This window comes from Prionailurus bengalensis, chromosome C2, assembly GCF_016509475.1.
Source record: "Prionailurus bengalensis isolate Pbe53 chromosome C2, Fcat_Pben_1.1_paternal_pri, whole genome shotgun sequence".
NCBI classification, from domain to species: domain Eukaryota; kingdom Metazoa; phylum Chordata; class Mammalia; order Carnivora; family Felidae; genus Prionailurus; species Prionailurus bengalensis.
In genome coordinates, this window is record NC_057350.1 from 100,597,092 (window position 1) to 100,621,623 (window position 24,532).

At 35.0% G+C, this 24,532-nt stretch overlaps 1 protein-coding gene across 1 annotated transcript in view; it reads left to right on the forward strand.

The window, feature by feature from the left end:
- BCHE (butyrylcholinesterase) overlaps positions 1 to 4,315 on the forward strand; it is a 68,854-nt gene extending 64,539 nt beyond the window's left edge. The window contains exon 4 of the mRNA XM_043594975.1: positions 3,927 to 4,315. Coding sequence (XP_043450910.1) covers positions 3,927 to 4,051 — 125 coding nt within the window. The 3' untranslated portion in view covers positions 4,052 to 4,315. The remainder of the gene's footprint in view (positions 1 to 3,926) is intronic.
- Positions 4,316 to 24,532: the final 20,217 nt, after the last annotated feature.

The window sequence follows — 24,532 nt, forward strand, 5'->3', positions numbered from 1 at the left end:
TTGCATTTTAAAAATACAGACATACATAGAAGATATTGCCATTTGGTTTCAGACCACCACCATAAAGTGAATATCACAATAAAGCAAGTCAACGAACTTTTTGGTTTCCAAGTGCATATAAAAGTTATATTTACACTATACTGAAGTCCATTAAGTAGTAGAGATAGTAGCATTGTGTCTAAAAAAATATTGAACACATCTTAATTTAAAAATACTTTATTGCTGGGGTGTCTGGGTGGCTCAGTTAGTTAAGCGTCCAACTTCAGGATTCTGTCTCCACCTCTCTCTCTGCCCCTCCTCTGCTGGTGCTCTCTCTCTCTCGCTCTCGCTCTCTCTCTCTTTCTCAAATATAAATAAACATTTAAAAAATTGAAATAAAAATACTTTATTGCTAAAAACACTATCATCTGAGCTACTTGACAGCATTTGACCCACAGTAGAACTTTCAAAATTGGGGTCAATCCTCTCAAACCCTGCTGCTGCTTTATCACTTTGTAATGTCTAAATTCTTTGTAATGTCTAAATTTATGTAATGTCTAAATTCTTTGTTGTCATTTCAACAATCTTCACAGCATCTTCATCAGGAGTAGATTCCAGTTCAGGAAATGACTTTCTTCGCTCATCCATAAGAAGCAACTCCCCATCCTTTATGGTTTTATAATGAGATTGCAGCAATTCAAATAGAATAATAATGAAAAGTTTGAACTATTGCAAGAAGAACCAAAACATGACATAGAGACATGAAGTGAGCAAATACTGTTGGGAAAATTGTGTGGATAGACTAACTTGATACAAGGTTGCCGTAAACTTTCAATTTGTAAAAATGCAGTATCTGCAAAGCACAATAAAGTGCAATAAAATAGGTATGCCTGTAAGTGATGTCTTCATAAAGCCTAGCCTGAGTTTATGGTAATTCACTCTGTAGTATTAGTATAGATATAGTTCACTCTAATCCCACACTCAGAATTATAACAGGACAATAAATGTGTTTCTGATCTGTCTCATAAAGAATTATGCATTCCTTGGTAATTTTAGTAATTAATTAACAAATAGGAAAATAAGTAATGGGGACAAGAGAGATTTTCAATGAAATCTCAAAGTACATGAATCACTTTTTTTTATTATAATGATCAGAACAATTCAATATCCATTTTAATCTTTTCTTCTAACTTTACCTCCATTTATAATTTTGAGTCAACTCACCTCTCCTGTATTCCTTCTTACCTCCTTCAACTTGACTAAATAGACTCCACTCTGGTGAAATATGCTCACTCTTTTTTAATTGGCAAGACAAAAAGTAGCTTTATTAGTATTACTCTTTCTGTAAGGAAGAAAGCCTGACTCTTTCTTTTTCCAAGTGAGACAACAATGTGGACAAATCAAAGAGCATGAAAGTCCTGAAAAAGTTGTGTCAATATATTTATGAACTACTGGTATTGATCTAGCTGTACATGGATTCAATAAAGAGCAAAGTTAAGAATAAATTTTTGTAATAGGGCAGTAAATTCATTTTTGGAGCTCCCAATAGCTGTATCGAGCTTCATTTTATAATGTACATACCAGCTGATTTATCCTTCACAGTAACACTGCACAATAGTGAACACCAACCCCATTTACAGTTGGAAAACTAATTTGAAAAGTTTAGAATTCTTGCTATGTCAGAAATATAATAAGTGGTCAAGCTGGAATTTAACCCACATCAGTCCAAAGCCTAAATAATGTATTTTATTTCACATTATAGTACCTTGTTAACTACAAGATGATACATCTACATCTCACAGATGATCAATCTATAGCCACTTAAGTAGTATTCCAGTTTGGAGGAAGAGGAGAAGTAAGAGGAAGAAAAAGAACTAATTTTGGTTTGATTTATGTCATGGATTCAAAATTTTTGTTATCTTTTTACTAAGGTGTATTCACTTCTTCTGAGTTGTATTAGAAAAAAATCAAATGTTTCATATTTTATTGTCTCAATGTTCAGTATTATTAAAGAAAAAAATTATTAAGGTTTACAATGCATTTGTGCACTAAAAAGCAAAGTATAGTGTTTGATTATGATACATAAGGAAATAAGTTTACATTTATATGAATTAATGGATTTGGCATCATTCTATGTACAAGAAAAAAAATTAAATCTAAGACTTTTTTTTCTGAGTATTAAAATTCATGGTGTAAGTGCTAGATTACCAATCATTTATTTCTTTTTTTTCATTTATTTCTTATAACAAAAATTTTGTTCTTTCTGAACTTTAGAGCCCTTATTTTGCATAACACTTAAAACAGCATTTAATTATAAAAAATATCATAGGAGTGGATCATTTGGCATGATATTTAATGTCTTTCACATCTAATGTTTTTTTAGAAAAGTTCTATTATTCACAAAATAATTACAGTCATTGACCTTTTAAAAGCCATTTTTAAAATGGGAAATTTTTGTATATATTCTCAAATATTTATCCAAAGTCCAAGCATTATGAACATTTCAAACTTAAATATATCTTAAATTACAGGGGATATTTTAATAGCTGTGTAAATGTTTTAAATATTTTGATTTTCATATAAACTAAAAATAAATCACTGAATGTGCTCCATTGTTAACAGTATGAATGAAACAAAGACACATTTTCATGTATAATGTAGTGAGATCATATGAACTGCCTTCTCCAAATTAATATCTTACAAAGTTATAATTAATTTCAAAAATTCCTAACTGAAAAGTATATAATTAAAACACTGTCAGTCTTTATTCTCAAGGTAACTGAAATAACTCAAAATGCTGTTTTTAATTAAATGACTATAACACAGTACTCTAAGAGTTTAAAAAGTAAAACAACAAATGTTTTATAGATTAAATAACTTAAACCATTTTCTAGCTTTATCATATATATTAATCTTAGGAGGGGCTTCTGGGTGGCTCAGTAGGTTAGGCATCTGACTTTGGCTCAGGTCATATCTCAAAGTTCATGAGTTTGAGCCCCGCATCAGGCTCTGTGTTGACAGCTCTGAGCCTTGAGCCTGCTTCAGATTCTGTGTCTCCGTCTCTCTCTGCCCCTCACCCACTCACACTCCTTCTCTCTCTCTCTCTCTCTCTCTCTCTCTCTCTCTCTCAAAAATAAATAAACATTAAAAATTATATACACATAATTTCAGAAGTTTGTGTTCAGGAGTTTCTATTGCTCACAAACTTTATTCTTTAATGTAATAGATTTTCAAATAAATCAAGGTTTCAAGGTGCCTGTAGTACACATAGACTGTTTTTGGTTCATTGCCTCACATTATTCCTGACATAAACACTCCTTTCTCCTGACACATGCATACACTTTGCAAGCTACTGAAAAGCAGAGATTTTCTTAGTCATCTTTCTAATTTGTAAATCAATTAATAAACTGCTTTCATGTAGTAGTTTCAATAAGCTGCTTTCAATGAGTAGGCATTGTTTGGAATTAAAATAACTCATATAGGGTGAGTGTAAAATCTTCATGGAATGTCAATTACAAAGTTACCCTTATGCATTAATAAATATATACAAATATTTTCATCAGAAATAATAGTCTGTTGTATCATATATAAGTGAAATGCATTAAATGAGATTTCTGTTATGCAGAGGGGTTCAAAAAAGATAACATCTATATATATTCTTAGAAACTAATATATGTTATGTAATATAATTTGACATAATATATCAATTCATGTTCACATTTTTATGATATATTCAATTCACATATATATTATTTGCATTTCCATGTAAAGTATAAAATTTTATTAAAGCTTTTCAGGTAGCGAAAGAAGCTGATAATAAATAATGAAAAGTAAAAAATTACTGCACAGTGTACTTGGAGAAAATAGCATCTATAATCAAAATTATTTTTCAATTAATGTAAACAGATTAAAATTTAGATTAATACAACTTATTCCATGTTTTACAGGAAATATTGATGAAGCAGAACGAGAATGGAGAGCAGGATTCTATCGCTGGAACAATTACATGATGGACTGGAAAAATCAATTTAATGATTATACTAGCAAGAAAGAAAGCTGTGCAGGTCTCTAATTAATAGATTTACCCTTTATAGAATGTTAATTTTCCTACAGATCAAGGTAAAAATATCACTAGCTCTCTTACACACCATGTAAGAAAGCTATTATACTGCTGAAACAAAAATGCCAGAAGGATAATATCGATTCCTCACATCTTTCACTTAGTATTATACCTAGCATTTCAAAACCCAAATGGCTAGAATATGTTTAATTAAATTTCACAATATAAAGTTTGACAATTAATTTTATGCATATTAAAATGATTTGTAGCTTCAAACTCTCTTTCCTGAATAACCTTAAGAATTTTTTCTCTCAAAAAATACCTGTATTCTATTTTTAGTTGCATATGTATGTTTATGACCACTCATAAAAAAGGTATCTTTTTAAAATGAACTAGGTCTTGAGGGGCACCTAAGTGGCTCAGTCAGTTAAGCATCTGGGTTAGGAGAATCCTTCCTGGACCCAGAAATATTAGGATTATCAAAAGGAAATTGTTTAATTCCGGGAAAGAAATTGTTGTACTTTCTATAGACAAATGATAGTATTATTATAATTTAAAAAATTACAAAACTGCATTTACTAACAGGCATGGCAACTAAAGACATCCATGAATAAATTAATCGAGTAGTTCAGTAAAGAGGAGAAGTCAGAGACTTTAAGTTCCAGAAAAGGGCAGTGCAAGTTGATTGTGTTAATTAAGCATTGAAAACTGACACCCAGGATAGGACAAAGTGAGTTCGTAGATCTGTAGACTGTTGGTTAAAGCATGTCCCATTGTTCATTGGCCATAAGGATGTTCATAGTTAGAGACAGTGTGGTTTTGCCATCCTCACTCAAGGTCATTCAGAGTTCAGGCTACCTTATCATCTTCAGCTGGTTAGAGGGAGTTATTATACAAGTCAAGTCAGTTTTGATAATCACTCCAGTGCTGCTGTAAATGGATATTTTTGCTTTATAGTTCTTCCTTCATCCTGTGATGGAAGGAAGGAAGGAAAGGAAAGGAAAGAAGGAAAAAAAATACCACAAATAATAGGTGAATGAGCAGGCATTTCATTCCACACCACCATCTTTGTTTTGGGTGCCATTCTTCCAGGATCCATTATGTTTTTCTGAATCATTTGAGCCTCCTTTTGATGTAGAACCCTCTGAGATATGAAATGAGATGATGCCTGTTCAACATCATTAAAGACCCTTTAAAGATACTCTTGATGAGACCAATAATTAGGAAAACATGATTATGTTTATAGAATACCTGTAACCTGCCTTAAATGACATGCTCCAGTCATCTGAAAAGATCATGTGGATCACTTTGTCCTACCTTGGACAATCAATTGATTTGTTCTTGAATTTTATTGACACAAGCCTTGACTTACTCTGAAATTTTTACCTAAATGCAACAAGGAGAGTCAACCAGCACATAAACTCCTTCGTGTTTGCTCTGTAAATAAACTATTATGAATCCACTGTGTCTAGCACCATTGCTGGAAGTTAGGTTAAGACTTTTGGAGAAAACACTGTGTAGCAGCGTCTATACAATTTCTCTTACTATGAATGCCATTTAAAAGGCAGTTTCAGGGGCGCCTGGGTGGCGCAGTCGGTTAAGCGTCCGACTTCAGCCAGGTCACCATCTCGCGGTCCGTGAGTTCGAGCCCCGCATCAGGCTCTGGGCTGATGGCTCAGAGCCTGGAGCCTGTTTCTGATTCTGTGTCTCCCTCTCTCTCTGCCCCTCCCCCGTTCATGCTCTGTCTCTCTCTGTCCCAAAAATGAATAAATGTTGAAAAAAAAATAAAAAAAAATAAAAAAAATAAAAGGCAGTTTCAGTGCAGTATTTTAATCCAGGGGCCCTAAGCCAAGGGAGAAACTTCTGCATAAAATAATGGAAACTAATACTTCTGAATAGATCTTTCAGATTTACATTTCAGCAGGCTCATAGATGAAAAAAGTTTTGATTGTCTCAGATACTAACAGTACAGAAGTATTAAAACCTCAAAATGGCATAAACCCTCCCCAGAAGCAGAGTATGGGGAGATATTAGCATAAATTCACAAAGCCATGGAGGTTATCACCTAATTCTGGTAAAATTTTAAGGTACATTTTTCAAAAGTATGAGGGAAAATTATGTCTAAGGTCACAACTGAACAACTGGAATTATTCCAACCAGTATCACAAGACTCAGCTTGATCAATTATTCAAGTGAAAACATTATTATTTCTTGTGGTGTGGAACTCTCCACAAGATTTTGCATTATAAGGTTTATTACAAATTGATCATCATTTATAGTTTGGTATCCATGTAATACGTATAAGGATTAAGGTAACAATTCACATACCTTAAAAAAATACCATTATAACTGATTTTGTTTCTCAAGTAAGTTGGCTGCTGAACTTTATTAGCATGAAGGCAAGGTAATTAGTTTCTGACCAATCAGAAATTAAATTTCATGGATAAATCTTAACATAGTTGCAGCTGTGACATTTTTAGCAGAATATTCAAATAAATGGGACCTTCCTGACATTGCTAAAGAAAGAGGACAGACTCATCAGCTAGTAAAATTCTTGTTGTGCCTATAGCCTTACCGAATTGAGCAACAGTATTCTCTTTACAAAGAGTTCGTTTTAAAATGAGGATGGTAAGAGCAGCGCTTGGGTGTCTCAGTTGGTTAAGTGTCCAACTTTGGCTCGGGTCATGATCTCATGGATCGTGAGTTCGAGCTCCTTGTCGGGCTCTGTGCTGGCAGCTCAGAGCCTGGAGCCTGCTTTGGATTCTGTGTCTCCCTCTCTCTCTGCCCCAGTACCACTCACACTCTTTCTCTGTCTCTCTCAAAAATAAACATTTAAAAAATATTTAAATGAGGATTGTAAGAAAAATAAGGCATATGTATTTTTAAACCAAACATACTTAATGTAAATGTAAACCAGCAATGCTATTTATCAATACAATCTCGGTAGAAACTTGAGACTGTTAAAGAACAAAGTGAACACCAGATTTTAAAATACACACACACAGGTAGGTACACACATACACACATACAGGACTATTCTATTCATGTCCAGCAGGTGGTCACATTGAAGAATTCCCTGAACAGTCCCAAGATAGGAGAAAAACAGGAGGTTTGGAATACAGACAGTCCCCTACTTATGATGGTTTGACTTACAATATTTTGACTTTACAATGGTACAAAACCAATAGGAATTAAGGAGAAACTGTACCTCAAATTTTGAATTTTGATATATTTTCCCAGGCTAGCAGTATCTGTACAATGCTCTTTTGTGACGCTGGACAGTGGCAGCGACCCGCAGGTCCCAGTCAGCCCCACAATCAGGAGGGTGGACATTTACAAAAATTCTGTACCCAGTCATTCTGTTTTTCACTTGCAGTACAGTATTCAATAAATTACATGAGATATTCAACACTTTATTATAAAATAAGCTTTCTGTTATGGAGTGCATGGGTGGCTCAGTCAGTGACTGACTCTTGATTTCAGCTCAGGTCATGGTCTCATGAGTTTGAGCCCCACATCGGGATCTATGCTGGTGGCACAGGGCTTGCTTGGGATTCTCTCTCTTCCTCTCTGTGCCCCTCCCCTGCTCCTCCCCCTCCCCTCTCAAAATAAATAAATAAATACACACAAAAAATAAGCTTTCTGTTAGACAATTATAGTCAACTGTAGGCCAATGTAAATGCTCTGAGCACATTTAAGATGACCTAGACTAAGCTATGAACTTCAATAAATTAAGTGTTTTAAATACATTTTTGACTTATGATATTTTCAACTTAAAATGGGTTTACTGGGATGTAACCCCATGCATGGTAAGTCATGGAAGATCAGTGTTAGAAAAGAAGAGTGCATGGTGGTCATATGATGGCCATCTAATTATGCATTAGACACTAATGTGAAATGTATATTTTGTTAATACATATTTATTGTGTATTAATATACAATTATAAAAATATTTTGAAATTATATAATAGACAATATATCTTATATTAGGACCAATTCTGATGAAACACAATAGTCACTTTGACATACCACTGACAAGAGCTACTGTAATTGTAAAATATTTTACTTATAAATTTATTGAAGAGACTCATAACAGACCAATTATATTGTCAAATACTTTGTGAAGGATGTTGTCAATCAAAATGCAGGAAGGGCATTACAGGTTGTAGGGCACAGAAAAAGTAAAACTTTTATATAGCCAAGCCACAAATCGAATTCTATATCCCAATGTGAACAACATCTAAAATTACAATTTTCCTGAAAAGAAAGAAAGAAAAGGAAAGAACAAGGAAGGAAGGAGGTTAGGAAGGCAGGAAGGCAGGAAGGCAGGAAGGCAGGAAGGCAGGAAGGCAGGAAGGAAGGAAGGAAAGAAGGAAGGAAGGAAAGAAGGAAGGAGAAAAGGAAGGAATTCCTCAATTAGGCCATAGCTTCCATGAGTTCAGCTTACCTTGTTCTGTCTTATCCTTGGTCCAAAATCTCACCATTAGAGTTACCAATCAATGAGATAATAAAGAAATAGAAGTGGCATAGTTATATTAGAGGTGAATTTTAACACCAATAGCCATACACACCTAACACAACACTTACTTACCTCACCAAAGAAGTCTGGTTTCTTCTCTATGCATTGTCCACTTTCATAGGACTTTACAATTTACAAACCTACTTTAACCCTTTACAATTACCCTGAAAGTTGGAAAACCTGAATTCCCAAGGCAATTAACTGCCAATGTCTTGATGTTATGAGATTCATCACTGGATTCCCAACTAGGAACTGCATGCACAATGCCACCACACTGTGTGGTGCTTGTTGACTCAGTGGATAAATGAAAGGATAAGAAACAGTGGAGGTGATGGGTCCCTGGGTGGCTCGGATGGTTAAACATCCAACTCTTGATTTCTGTTCAGGTCATAATCTCACGATTAATGGGATCGAAGCCTGCATCATCAGACAGACAGTGTGAAGCCTGCTTGAGATTCTCACTCTCTACCCCTCTCTCTATCTCTCCCTCACTTGTGCTCTTTCACTATAAAAACAAGTTAATTTCTGTTACTTAAAAAAATTAATATTTATTTATTTTTGAAGGAGAGAGAGGCAGAGTATGAGCAGGAGAGGGGCAGAGAGAGACGGAGGCACAGAATCTCAAGCAGGCTCAAGGCTCCAAGCTGTCAGCACAGAGCCTAACATAGGGCTCAAACTCATGAACTATGAGATCCTGACCTGAGCCGAAGTCGGCCACTTAACTGACTGAGCCACCCAGGTGCCCCTCAAAATGAATAAATAAATTTTTTAAGGAGCGTCTGGGTGGCCCAGTCAGTTGAACATCCCCACTTCCGCTCAGGTCATGATCTCTGAGTTTGTGAGTTCGAGCCCCAAGTCCAGCTCTGTGCTGACAGCTCCAAGCCTGGAGCTTGCTTTGAATTCTGTGTCTCCTTCTCTCTCTGCCCCTCCCTTGCTCATGCTCTATCGCTCACTCTCGAAAATAAATACACATTAAAAAAAAAAAAAAAGACTTAAATAAATAAATAAATAAATATATATATATATATATATATTTTTTTTTAAATGGAAGAAGAGAAGGAGGAGTATGACAGCCTCCATTTGTAATCAAATTTATCCAAATGATCTATCACTTGAGCATTTCAGGCTGGAAGAAGTGTGAGATAAGAAATTGGAGATAGATAGCTAGATAGGTAGATAAATTTTTTAGATAATTTTACATTGATATAGGGATGTTTAACTCAGCAGTTTTCAACCTATATCCTCAACAACATGTTAGAATTCCTGGCTCTATGACTGTTGCCTGAACCTACCAGACCAATTGAACTAGAATCACTGAGAGTAGAGTCTAGATATCTATATATATATATATATTTTTTTTTTAAGTTTCTCAGATGATTCTAATATTATCAGGCTGAGATACACTGATTTATTTTTTTCTATGATAACACTGTTTGTCTTGACAGGTTTAAGGACAATACTTTCTCTAGAGAAAAAATCATAGGTCTTAGATCAATAATTCCCAAGCTCTGTTACATATTAGAATTATCTCAAAAGTTATTTTGAAAAACTCCTAATATCTATATCACAGCCAATACCAATACTAATTAAATCACAACGTGAGGGTCAGAGCCAGGTACCAGCATTTTTTAATGGTTCCTGATTGGTCCTAATATGCATTAAAGGCTGGGAACTACTGGCCCATTCTAGATGGTCAATTTAAAGAACAGGGAGAGTATTCATATTGTGTTAATACTCAGAAGCAGAAAATGTAAAACTTGCAATTTCATGTGACAAAGAAGTGTATTCATTACTGATATCTGAGAAACTAATAGTTTTTCTTTGAACAAGGAACTGTAACAGAGATGACTGAATATGTGGAATAAATTTGGGGTGCATACTTCCTTCCTCTACAATAGAAATCATGTTTACCAATAAATATAGGATTGGGTAGAGATATGTTTGAAAAATAAGATGGGTAATTGAAATATATATAATATTTTATGGTGGTGTCTAATAGCAGTTATTACAGAAGATCATTGTTTGCATTGAGGCAACCCACATTGGCTCACTTGATAATAATTGAATATAATAATTTAGATTCAAGATAAGGAATCAGAATTTTAATTCTCATTTTCTAGTGTCCTTTTCACTTAAAAAGTGTTTTGACAGTCTTGAGAATTCTCAGAAATGCAAGTAGGTTTTCATTCTCACCAGACTCATAAAGAGATGTTGTTAGGACTAAATACTTAATGATTATTAAACTAGGTAGGTGAGTATTAAGAGTTGTTTTTCATCTCAGAAGAATTAGCAGAAGCCTCTTGCTTGAGGCAATTACTGTATTACCTTGTTTCTCTGAAGCGAGACCTTCCATTCTAATTATTTTGATTTCCGTTAATAATTTAGGGAGAAGGGGGGGAACTTATTAAAAATGTCTCTGGAGAATAAACTATAAAAATGTATTTAATAATGTTAAGCATTCTAAAATCCTTAAAAATGAATATGCCAGAAAATGATATCTATTATCTATCTATCATCTATTTGTATCATCTCTCTAAAATTGCCACTCCCAATTTTAGCAAACATGGGCAGTGGTGACCAGTGGAATGGAACTAATAAATCTCATCTAACTTGAAATATAAATTCAAAGTCCTTGTTTAGAGGAAGATGGCCTTAATGGTCCCCTCGGCTCATCTAAAATTTAGACAGACTTCTTGCTGTCTATACCCCTTTAATCATCTGTTCCTTAGAGCATCTATATTAAAAATCTTGCAATTGTAAGTTTTTTCTCTGCTTTTTTGAAATGTATGCAAATATCCCAGTCTTTTGCCAGTGTTAGTACTAGGAAATGCCTTTTTGAAGGACCTATATACTAGGGCTTCAAAATTAAACAGTAAAAGATAGAGTGGCTCTGTCTCCCAGTCCCTCCAACTTCACTGAGAGCCAAGTACCAAACACAGATGCCCTAACCAGAGATAAAAACATTTGCAGACTCAAGAATAACTCAGTGTGCTGAATGCCTACCATCAGTCAACCCTTCCCAAAAGTCCCCTCGTACTTTTCTGCCAACTCACCTCAGCACTTAAATACTCTTACATCTTTAGTTTCACAGAGTTGAGTTCAGTCTCTCTCTATGACTGTAATAGTCTTGAATAAAGACTCCCTTGCCTGTTTATTTTGTCCAATGCAATTTTTACTTTAACAGTCTAAACTAAAATCCAACACTTTTTTAAAGTGCCTGGGGCACAGTCACATTTCTACCAATTTTTTAAGCAGATAATAATTTGCATTTCTGTGTTAATCTCAAGTCTTTGGTGTCTTTCATTTTTAGCATTTCTTAATATTCTGGCATTTTTTCCCCTTCTATATCAAATTTAAGTTTTCATGTTCATACTGTTTTCCTATTAGAGTGGCCATGAGCAAATGGATTCTCTCATTTTGCATATATGATTTCTTTTATTTTTTTCTTCTCTCCTTTACTCTTTCTTTTTCCTTTTTATTAATGCAAAGGAATAACTATAGATCTTTGTGCTGTTGTCTAGAAGCCACTAGTGATATAAAGGATTACATTTACATCTGTAATGCATATTTCCATTATACTGCTAGGCCTTTGGGAACAGATGAAAAATAACATTTTCACAGAGAAAGATTTATCATGAAGCTAATATAACTTAAGGAATCTTCACTTGCAAGGACTCCTCTGAAGGCACTATATGTAATTTTGTATTTGTAATTTCATATTATTTTTTTAAACAGGTTTACTAGAAAGATATGAGTTTTTGAGAGGAATACAACTTGGGTTAGCTTTGGTTTTTCACCATCAACAGAAATGAATCTTTATAGTTCCATGCAGAAAACAACATTTTTAATCCAAAAGGATTCTTCTCCCACTGTTCTTAAAGATATTTCCCTGGTTTTCTTTAGCTTCAATGTGTTATCTTTGTTTTACAACATTGTAATATGCTAATTTTGGAGTTACTATCTTTGTGCAAGGTAATAAGTAAGTGAAAAACTCAAATGCTAACATCTGCTGTGGTATTTCAATTTTAAACCAAATGTGTGTATAATATTCTCTTCGGTAAGTGAATTAACATTTTCACAAAACCGTGAAAGATAAAATTTTAATAACCTCCCTTGGAGTTGTCCCTTTGAAGTCATGTGCAAAATATTAAGTTAGAATTCTAACAGAACACCATTCCTTCTTTAAGACTTTTGAAGCTTTCAAAGACAGAGGGTGAGTACCATGTCCCCTGTCTGCTTACCTGGTATTACAGTCAGTTACAGAGGCAACTATTTATTTATCTTGGAGTAGATTGAAGGCTACCAAGGAATGCATCAAATTCCAGAGCACCTAAAGTTCTTGACCAATGGTTGGCACTGCTGCATAGAATTCCACTATTCCATATAAATTTTATATCACCTGGAAAACATTCTTTTTCTTTTCTCTTCTTTTCTTTCCTTTTTTTTTTTTTTTTTTTTTTTTTTTTTTTTTTTTTTTTTTGAGATAGAGAGAGCACAGGTGGGGGAGACAGGCAGTGGGAAGGAGAGACAGAATCTTAAACAGACTCCATATTGAGATCGGAGCAATCCCACCACCCTATGTTCATAACCTGAGTAGAAATCAAGAGTCAGATGCTCAACCAACTGAGCCACCTATGCACCCCTCTAAGGATGTCCTTTGATCATCTTTTAACTCTTTTAAACTGTGACTATCTTTTAGAAGAACAAAATTTAAACTATTATATACGGATGTCCTAACAAGAAGTATTTGATTTATCACATTACTATGATCATTGTCAATTTAAGCGAGTCTGGCTTGGATCCATGTAAAGAAATTTTGTAGTGGAATGTCTTGGAACATTTTCCCATTTAAGGTACTCCTACTAAACAAATTTTATTTTATTTTATTTTATTTTTGTTTTGTTTTATCTTGTTTTATTTTATTTTTTAAGTTTATTTATTTTGAGAGAGACAGAGACAGTATGAGTGGGGGAGGGGCAGAGAGAGAAAGGGGGAGAGAAAATCCCTAGCAGGCTCCTCACTGCCAGTGCAGAGCCCATTGCAGGGCCTGATCTCACAAAATTGTGAGATCATGACCTGAACAGAAAGCAAGAGTCAGAGGCTTAACCAATGGAGTCGCCCAGGCACCCCTAAACAAATTTTAAAGGTAGCTTTAGAAGAGGACTCCTTGCCATATAAAATGGCAGCTACCTTCATCTTCAAAAAGAACTTGATGATTGCATATCCATACACCGATTAATTATTCTCTCCTTTTCTGTCTTATTCATCTGTAAAAAATGTTAATAGCACAAGTCCTAATTTTAAAAATATTTGTTGGGGGTGCCTGGGTGATTCAGTCTGTTGAGCCCTTGATCCTTGATTTCAGCTCAAGTCATGATCCTAGGGTTGTGGGATCAAGCCCCTCATTAGACTCCATGCTGAGTGTGGAGCCTGCTTACAACTCTCTCTCGCTCTCTGCTTTTGCCCCTCTCCCTCTTTCATGCTGTCTCTTAAAAACAAAAAAAAAATAAAAAAAAGTTCTGTTTCTTAAAAAAATTAAAAACTAAAAATATATGTTTATTGAAAAAACTTAGAAAAAATGAAAAAGTAAAAAAAAAAAACTATACTCATACTGACCAAAGAGAATCTTTTTTTGTGGGGAGAGGGCATTCCATATGCATATATTCATGAATTATTATATATTACATACATAAAAATATATATGCTTACATGACATATATATTTCAAAATGTGTTTCAGAATATACTGGGATAATTTTTTTTCACTATTTTTTCATTTAATGTGTTTATTGAAAAATATTAACAGCTTTTATTAGTTGTTATATATACTTTTAAGCCCAGGGGATATAGCAATGATCAAAAAAGAAAAAGCCTCTGCTCTTATGAAACTCACATTCTAGTGGTGTGAGATATAAAATGAAACTGTAAATATACAGTTGTGTAATGTCAGACCCATGAACAAATTTTTGGCAGAGTGAGGAAATAGAGATTTATGGTGGGGCCTGGACAACAGGGGATATGTGAGCCAATCCTGAAAGAACTGAGGCAGCCAGCCATGCAAGTATCTGGGGGAACAATTCAGTGAAAAGGGACAAACATAAGGCCCTGGAAGACCTTCCCCTAACTCATGTGTTATGGAAACAGCCAGGAGGCCTAACTCTTGGAGGAAATAAGAGAGGGTGGTAGGAGATGAAGTCAGGAAGTGAAGGGGCAGCTTGCAAGCCATTGCAGGGCTCTGAGCAGCTAAGTAATGCAGTCATGATCATACTTTAGTTCAGGTCACTCTGGTTCCTTGGAGGCTGGACTATACAAAGGCAAGTGTGGGTGCAGAGCAAGATGTTTAATTATTTGAGGCAAGAGAGGAGAATGGCTCCAGCTAGGTAGGAGCCACGGAGTGAGAGGTGTGGTAGTTCTTATATCTCTAAACAACCGCCAATGGGATTTGCCAAAAGATAGGGAAAAATAAACAGTGGATAGATATTCTGCTTACATAATTGGTTAAATAGATTTGCCATATTCTGAGACAGGGAAAGCTAAAGGTTCACCAGGTCTAAATAGAGAACAAGAGTTTGGTTCAGGGTGTGTTAACTTTCAGATGCCTATCAGGTATCTAAGAAAAAGGAAAAAACACGGTTAAGTGAGAGTTGACTTGAGAGGAGATGCCTAGATTAGAAATATAAATCAGGTTGTCTCCAGCATACAGATGGTATGCAAAGTCACAGGACTGAAGGAGAGTACCTAGAGACTGAGTGTAAATCTGGCCTGAGCAGAGAAGCACTCCAGCATGGAGATTTAATTTGATGTTTAAGTCTCTGTTAAGCTACAGTGCTTATTGCCAGACTTTTATAAAAAACTTCCCTCTTTTTAACTTTCTAACCTTGAATCATCTCCCATCCATCTGTAATGCAACAAAATTTTATCTTCAGGAAAACTAAATTGAGCTTTTTTAGAGCTGAGAAAATCTTCTGGTTGCCTTTGCAAATAAATGAGTATTTGGTTGAATTTGTAATACCACCATGTTTCCTCAACGCTGTAGAATTCTCTACAGAATGATAGTCTAAGAACAACTAGAATTTTGTTTCCATGTATGTAATCTGTATCTCGTGCTTGGAGGCTTGCAAAATTTATACATACATGCATACATGTATACATACATCTAAATCACAGGCTAAATAATGGCCCCCCAAAAGACATCCACTTCCTAATCCCCAGTACTTATAAATGTTGCCTTATATTGCATTAAGGAATTTTGCAAAAATGATTAAATTGGAGATCAAGAGAGAGAGAGAGAGAGAACACTGGATAATCTAGGAGAGTGGTAAATGTAATCACATGCGTGTATCATTGTAAGAGGAGGGAACGCTGACACTGAGAAGAGAAGGCAGTGTGACCACAGAGGCAGAGGCTGGAGTGATTCAGCCACAAGCCAAAGAATGCCAGCCGCCACCAGAAGCCAAAAGAGACAAAGAACAAATTCTTCCCTAGAGCCCGTGGGGCAGGTGGCCTTGCTGTCACCTTGATTTTGACACAGTGAAACTGATCTCAAATTTCCTACCTCTTGAACTGTGACAGAATAAATTTGCATCGTTTAAGCCATCAAGTCAGTATTAATGGATTACGGCAGCCACAGGAAACAAATACACAGCCATCACAGTTCACCATGATAAATGTAAATATTATTTATCTAACATAATTTTCCCTAGGTTTTCAAAGGTATTTGCAACCTGCCAGTTGAAATATGTCTTTATCTGGTGAAAGTTTTCAGACACACGTCTTCGTTATTTTTATTCTGTCCACTCTGTCCTCACCAGCATGGTATGTGATACGTGGGTCTGATTACCTGGATCTGCCCCACTTCAGACCTACTTTCACTTTATTTTATTCCTCTCCTCAGAAATACTCTGATTTGAACACTTTCCCTCCAGTGCCTTTTTCTTCTCCAAGATTTGTCTTCTATAGCTAATCCATTATTTTTATCACCACCATTATTTTCATTAAATTTTATAACATGTGTTTTGCACCATACAGTTTTTCTTATTTCACCTTTTCCTTTCTTCATGATTTATTGTTATAATTTCATAAATGCAAAACTCCCTTTGGTCTTTTAAAAACAGATTCTTTTATATTCATAAATATTCTAAAAATTCCTTATTTATTTACTAACAGAATTTCAAAAGCAGGTTGTTTTTGGATATAGTCATTTTTAGATGAATTATTTTTCCATAAGTCTATGCCAACACAGTATTATGTGATACAAATGTTGACATTTGGGCAGAAATAGGTAAGTATTTCTAGTCTACTCCTTCAGACACAAACAAAAGGAGACAAATTATCTTTAATAGAACTTTAATTTAACATGTGGAAATCTGACATCTGGTAGGGTCTATGGAGAAATTCTTGCGGTGGGTCCTGCCACAAAAGGGATATTTATCTGGGTTCCAGAGAGTTTCTTCTCTAAGATAGATGTGATAGACAGAAATTGCCTCAGCAATGTCCCACTCCAGTTTACTTTTCATTTTACTTATTTGCCTTATTTTTCATTATTTCAGCCTTCCATAGCCCTGGGATTGCATGAGCATTTTCCTTCAGAGAACTGTTTACTCTTTGCCTGGCTCGGTTTTTAGAACTTGAAATATGATTAGTTTCAATGATAGAGTCCAAATGCTGCCGACCTGTAGAGGTAAAGTTTAAAAAAATCCTGAAAATGTAAAGCAATAGATAGGATGGAATTATGTGTGACACCAGGGCAGAAATTCCTGTGCTAGAAAAAGAAGAACAAAATTACATCCTCAAAAACTGTAGGTAGATCAGTGTGTCAAAATCTTTCATCAGAAACGCAAGGAGGTATATAGCCCAAGAAAAGTAGGTGAAATAGTGATATCAGCTGGTGATCACAATATTGATATTAATTGTTCTGTAAAAAACAAAACAAAAATGTATGTCAACACCATCACATAGGAATATAAGATTATTTTTTTTTAATTTTTTTAATGTTTATTTATTTTTGAGACAGAGAGAGACAGAGCATGAACGGGAGAGGGGCAGAGAGAGAGGGAGACACAGAATCTGAAACAGGCTCCAGGCTCTGAGCTGTCAGCACAGAGCCCGACACCAGGCTCGAACTCACAGACCATCAGATCATGACCTGAGCCGAAGTCGGACGCTCAACCGACCAAGCCACCCAGGCGCCCCTATAAGATAATTTTTACTGCGCACAGCAATTTTCAGTTTGAGTAGCACGTCTACTAACGATTTTATTTCTCTGCAGTAGGTTCCATAGCTCTCAGAATATATTATATAATATGCTTATATGTTCAATAGCATTTGAGGACTCCTGTTATTTTTCATTGAGGTGTCCTTTTCAATTAAGAGTCAAGAGGCCTGATGCTGCTAACCTTGAGTTGGAATAAATCAACTCTCATTGCCCAGACATATTAAATCACCCAATTCTTCTTCTTTTCAATATTTTAAGATAGCCTTTGTCAATAAAGGCCAAGATGAACATTTGGGGACCATTAAGCCAAAAGATGTTAAATGCCATCATTAATAGCAAAATTTATTTTGAATATAATAATTTATTTCAGTGATAAACTAAGGAAATACTGCTTTAATTTAATAATGTCCTGGGGCGCCTGGGTGACTCAGTCAGTTAAGCATCTGACTTCAGCTCAGGTCATGATCTCACAGTTCATGGGTTCAAGCCCCACGTGGGGCTCTGTGCTGACAGCTCTGAGCCTGGAGCCTGCTTCAGATTCTGTGGCTCCCTCTCTCTCTGCCCTTCCCCCATTCATACTCTGTCTCTCTCTGTCTCTCAAAAATAAATAAATGTTTAAAAAAATTTTAAAAAATAATGTCCTAAGAAAAATTCCTGCCTCACAATAAAATTTTGGCAGATTATTGGTCCCAGAACTGAGTTCACTGAAATTAAGAAACAAGAACAGCGTTTACAGGAAAATGCTAGAATAAGATTAGATTTAAGAAATCTTAATGATAAAGCAAAAAATTATATGACCTCAAGTTCAAAGCAGAGGTGCAAGAATCCAAGGCAGATATGGTAGATAACAGAGAAAGAGAGCACATAAGTTAGCAAAGCACAGGAAAGAAGTAAGAGAAAAAAATAAAATCTCAGGTATAAAGCCCACATTAGGAGCAACACAAAAACTATCCCCACTGAAAACATGATAGGATTGAAAAGGAAGTGAAAAAAAAAAAAAAAAAAGGAATGAAGGAGCAAAAAAAAAAGACAAAGGTTAATAGGAAAAAAAATTAAAAAGAGATCTAATACAATCAGCTTGCTAAGCTTGAGAACTAAAATAGGAGAAAAAAGAATTCACATAATCAAGAAATTTGTTAAGTACAACTTTTTGTCTATAGATTGAGAAAGGACACAATTTCTCAGCGGGGGTGGGGGTGGGGGAGAGTACTACACATATCCTAGGAATTCCACAAGACTTTTTTAAAAAAAGTTCTTTTTTATTAGATAGTTAAAAGCACAATTTAAATGTCCAATAACAGGAAAGTATTGAAGGTAATTTGGTTTATCCATAAAATGGAATATCATGCAGCAGTTAAATAGGAAATTTATGTGTGAATATGGAAAAATCTCCAAGATATTTTAGAATAAATCAATGTGCATAATATTATAGATGGATTATGATTTCTATTTAAAGACAATATGCATGGGATATCTGCTTGGATGTACTTAGATTATCTCTGGAAGCACATCTAAGAAAAGTAACAGTGAATGCCTCTAAGGAACTAGATGGCTGTGATAAAAATGTGGGACTGGGGTGGCACCTGGGTGGCTCAGTTGGTTAAGCATCTGACTGTTGGTTTTGGCTCAGGTCATGATCTTTTGGTTGGTAAATTCAAGCCCCACATCGAGCTCTGTGCTAACAGTATGGGGCCTGCTTGGGATTCTCTCTCTCTCTCTCTCTCTCTCTCTCTCTCTCTCTCTCTCTCCCCTTATCTCTCTGCCCCTTACCCTCCCCTCAAAGCAAATAAATTTTTTTTAAAAATGTGGGACTGCGAATTATTTTGTATGTTCTTTGAGTGCCTTTTTATACCTTGCATCATGTGCATATATTATCTATTCAAAACAAATAATAACATGTACTTTTAAAAAGGTAGCCAGTCTGTTGTTTAATTATTGTCAGGGGGAACAAAATGCAACCACAATAAATACCCATACTGTTCCTTTGGGCAGACATTGTTCAGCAATATAATGGAATGATGGTAAATAATTCCATCTGACCTGTTAATACCTTCTACTACTTAGAGCATCATTTTGCTATGGACTAATCCTGGAGGACTCCTGAAGGCAGTGCTAGTCAAAATTCTACACTGGGCAAGAGATTTACTAAAGTTCCTCAATATCTACAAATAACCAGTAACAACTGCCTTTAACATTTCCATGCCAAAAATGACTCTTCCATGCCCTGTGGCACAGAACTCTGGGATTTCAATCAAGGCATTGATTCTTTTACAAAAAAAAAAGCCCCCAAACTCCTTAAATAAAAATACAATTTATAGTTTTAATTTCCATAATGGAATGTTTAAATGGGCACTTACAGTTTGCTTCAATCAATATCAGAATGTATCTATATCCTATGTTGTTGGAATAGATAAAATGGTTGTGAGGCCTGCCTACCCCAAGTCATTTCCTTCTCTGATAAGACGGAGGAAAAGTAACGCCAACATTTTGGCATAGTAACCAGACAGAATTCCTTTGATATTCATGTTATGCATACGTGCTCCCTTCATCCCATTTCTGTTGATAAATAAAAGGAAGGCAACAAAGGGAAAAATACGTGCCCAGATAGGTGCTTTGTCAGATAATCAGGTCTGTTTTCCGATTGAGATAAAGCTCATTCTTCCCAGAATTTCCACCATACTGCCTTCTGTAATTTCTGAATAAAGCAAATATGACTCATACACATAAGATATTATAGTTCACATTTTTTTGTTACACAACTTTCTTGATAAAGAAAGCAGTACATTGTCTCACATTCTGTTGCAATTTTCTTATTCCCATTTCCAACCACTCAGGGGTTTTACTTAGAAGAGCAGTGATAATGTACTTCTGGATGAGGTAGGTTCCATGGTCAGAAATGCCCCCCCACCCCGGCAAGTCAGTGATACCTACACCTGAAATGAAAATAACAAGAATGGGACTGTCATGCCAATATCTGAGAAAGAACATTCTAGGCTAGTGCAAAGACCTCAGGGCAAAAAATAAGCTTATTGTGTTTGAGGAAAAGATTGGAGTTTAGAAAAGAGCACCTGCCACAAGAGATGAAGTTGAACCATGCAAGGTCTCCTGAATGTTAGGACTTTGCATTTTATTCTAGAATCTTCAGTGGACAGCTTTTTAGGAGGGATAAAGGCAGAATAATGTGATTTTATTTCGATTTTAAAAGATCATTCTGTTGTGTGGCAAATGGATTCGGGGGAAAGGTAGTCCAAACAGAAGCAGTACGGCCAATAACGAGTCTATTATAGTCCACGCAGGAAATGACTGTGGCTTGAAAGTGAATAATATTGGTGACGGTCCAGATAAGAAGACGGAATATGCTTTGAAGATGAAATTAAAGCTTTTTAATGTTTTGATATGGGGTGTGAAAGAAAAGAAAGACTGGAGAATGACTCTAAGATTTCAGGTAGATTCACTGGGTTTACTATGGTGCAGTGAGATGGGGATGCTCAGGAAGTGGAACAAGTTAACTAGTATAATGTTCTGTTCTGGACATGGCCTATATTGAAAGCAGCCCCATACTGATCTTCATGTCTGATCCAAGACTATCTCTCCAACCATATCTTTAGTTATTCCCAACAAACACAATAAATCCCATTTTCCAAAACAAACCATTTCCCTTTGTTCAAACTGACTACATCTGTGTACTTTCCTAATGAAGTGCACATCCTGTAAGCCTTAAGTACATATGTCAGTTTGTTTCTATTGTTTTCCTTGACCCTTTTCAAGCACAATTGCCTCTCCCCCAGCAGTACTACTTCCTTTATTCATACTTTTTAGTGGAAGGTGTCACACTGACATTCTCGTCAACTCTACCATGAGTTCCTCAAGGGTGAGTCTATCTCCAATTCATATTAAGATTCCTGGAAACCAGCCAAGTGCATAAATTCTCACTAAAGACAAATTTTCATATGCACTCATGCTGAAAAATGGCTCATGAGCAGTATTTTCATACTCACCCACATACATATAAATAGCAATCACTCTCTCCAGATACATCTTCAAGTTTGAAGGACAAAGGAGTATTTGGAAAATCAAAGGTTAAACTTGAAAAATTAATAGCAAAAATATGACCTTTTTTTTAAAGACAATCTCTTTTTAAGTGTATTTTTATGTTCGCTGTAAAAACATTTCATTTTGGATTCGGAAGAAAAAGTGTCTCAATTTCTACTTTTTTTTTGGTAGTAAATATTGCATGAAGGAACACATTATTTCCATACTAAATTGACACATTTATAATTAAACCAAAATGGTTTCCTTACAAGTTGCAGATAGGGGTTAAGAACCTGACAGTGATTCAGGGACTAGGAAGCAATGATAGCAGTGAGTCTGGCTCACCATAGGACCCATCGCAGAGAAGGATGAATGCCAGTTGAATGAGTATGTGCTCTCTCTTTGCTTTTTTTTACAACCGTGGGGGTCTGCCAAAAATCTGTAAATTGCTGGCCAGCAGGCAAAGCCAATCCAAGCACCTGTGTTGCAAAATGCAGCAATTGTGTGATTGTCATTACTGATCCATCTGTGAGGCTGGTACTTGCCACATGTCAGTTGACTCACATAAGGTGGGTTGGAAGAGAAATTCCATTAGATAAGGAAGACAGCAAAATTAATATATCATCTGTTCTTCTTTATGATTGAAAAAATGTAGCAAGCATGATGGAAAGTGAGAATTTTGTAAATGATTTGAACAGATTAGTAATGGCTATTACATGACAAATGGGAAACCTTTAATTCAAAAAGAAAAAAATAATATTATATAATTTTAGGAAGAAAGTCTTTACTTTCTCTAATGACTGACTCACTGCACACAAATGGAGTACCAGAGTTGTTAGTCCAGAATAGAGGTAAAAGAATGATGTCTTACCAAAGACTATAAAGCACCAGGTAAGGTTCATTATCTTAGATTCTTAAATAACAAAATCTCATTTACCAAGTCTCAAAAAATCTAGACTTTGTGGTGTCAGAACCTGTCTAAGCTAAAGATAGGATTGCATTATCAATGAAAAAGGGCATAATAAAAATACCGATAATGTTAAAAATTATTCAAGGGAAAATGTTGAAACTTCTTTTGAGTATAAATGATTTTTGCAGTTTGCTCTGTAAATATGCTGGCAGTGTACAAATCAAAAGTAACATACTAATAGAAATTATCTCTTACGCTGACTGGGCATATGGCATATACTGGATGAGGTACTACTAGCATGCTATGTTACTTCTTTTAAAGCTGTTCAGGTTTAAGTACTAAGGCTCAAAGATGTTGCCTATCTTAACCATTCAACAAAATGATCTGTTTAATATTTCTTAAGATGAGTTTTATTTCCTTTATATGATTTTTATGGCACTATTCATGGTGATGCCTATTAGGCAGTACTTGATAAACACCTCCGTCCCCAAACTACTGAGAGAGTACAATCCAATAATATTGTATTATGAAATACATGTACAATATTGTAGTAGCTGAGAAAATCAATAGAACATAAAATACCCATGGAATAGGTCAATGAGAAATCTGAAGGATAAAAACAAATATTTGTCATGATAAGGTGCAAGTGGGAAATGATAAATTTGGATTTTAAGAAGCTGAGTTTCTGGCCCGATCTATTAAATGACAAAGATAATACATACTTCCCATACATTTGCTTTAGTCTCTCCAACTTTTTAAAGGGCATTTATTAAAGCAAATTCTAGAGAAATGTACACCAAATATCTCTGAGTATTGAGGAAACAGATAATTTATATTTTCAGATTTTGCTCTTGTGGATTTCTGAAAGACATAATTACTCATTGTGGAATTAAAAACTTGAAAGGAATAACTAAGATGACCCATTGTAAACAGCAAGTATGGTACACACTGAACTTAGAAACTTCAAAGGTAAGTGGGGTTAAAGCAATGTAAAAGAGCATTGTGGAGGTAGTAGGAATCGAGATTTTTCTAGATTCTCAAATGCATAGAAATATTGAGAATGAATTTTTATATTATGAGATGTCAAATCACTAGATGTTTATTTTTTCCAACATTTCATTATGATAATTTTAAACACAGAAAAGCAGAAAGAATTTCAGAGTAAAAATTCACGTATACACTATGTCAGGGCTGAAATCAACATTTTATTATATTTGCTTTATCACATATCTATTCATCCATACTCATATACACATCCCTCTGGCCATTGACTCATCTATCTTATTTCTTGATGCATTTCAAGCAAAGTTATAGAATCAGTATATTCCCACAAAAACTTCAATGTGCATATTATTAACCAAAGCTCTAAATTTGTTTCTAGTACTTTTTTGTTGTTTTTGAGGTGAAATTTATTTATGATTAAATGCAGAAGTCCTTAATGCCTTTTCAATGAAATCTGAAAAATGCATTTAGATGTCTATTTTTAAAGGGCATTGACTCATGGTAAGCTTATCTTCTTGTTATTATTTTCTCAATAACTTTCCAGATTGGTGGATTGAGGGCTACAAATGGAAATCAAATATACAACATTAATGAATTGTATTTTATGAGTACTTTCACTATTTATTAGAGTTTTAAGTTGCAAGCAACAAAAACCAACTCAACTAGATCTGGATCTTTTATGCCTAAATAGAAAATAAATTTATTGAAAATCTATTGAGTTTATTTATTTTAATTAAAAGCATAGAAAAAGCACTAGCAGGCTAGAAGAGCCAGGCTTTGAAACTAAAGGAAACACAGGGTCAAGGTATTAAGTAGG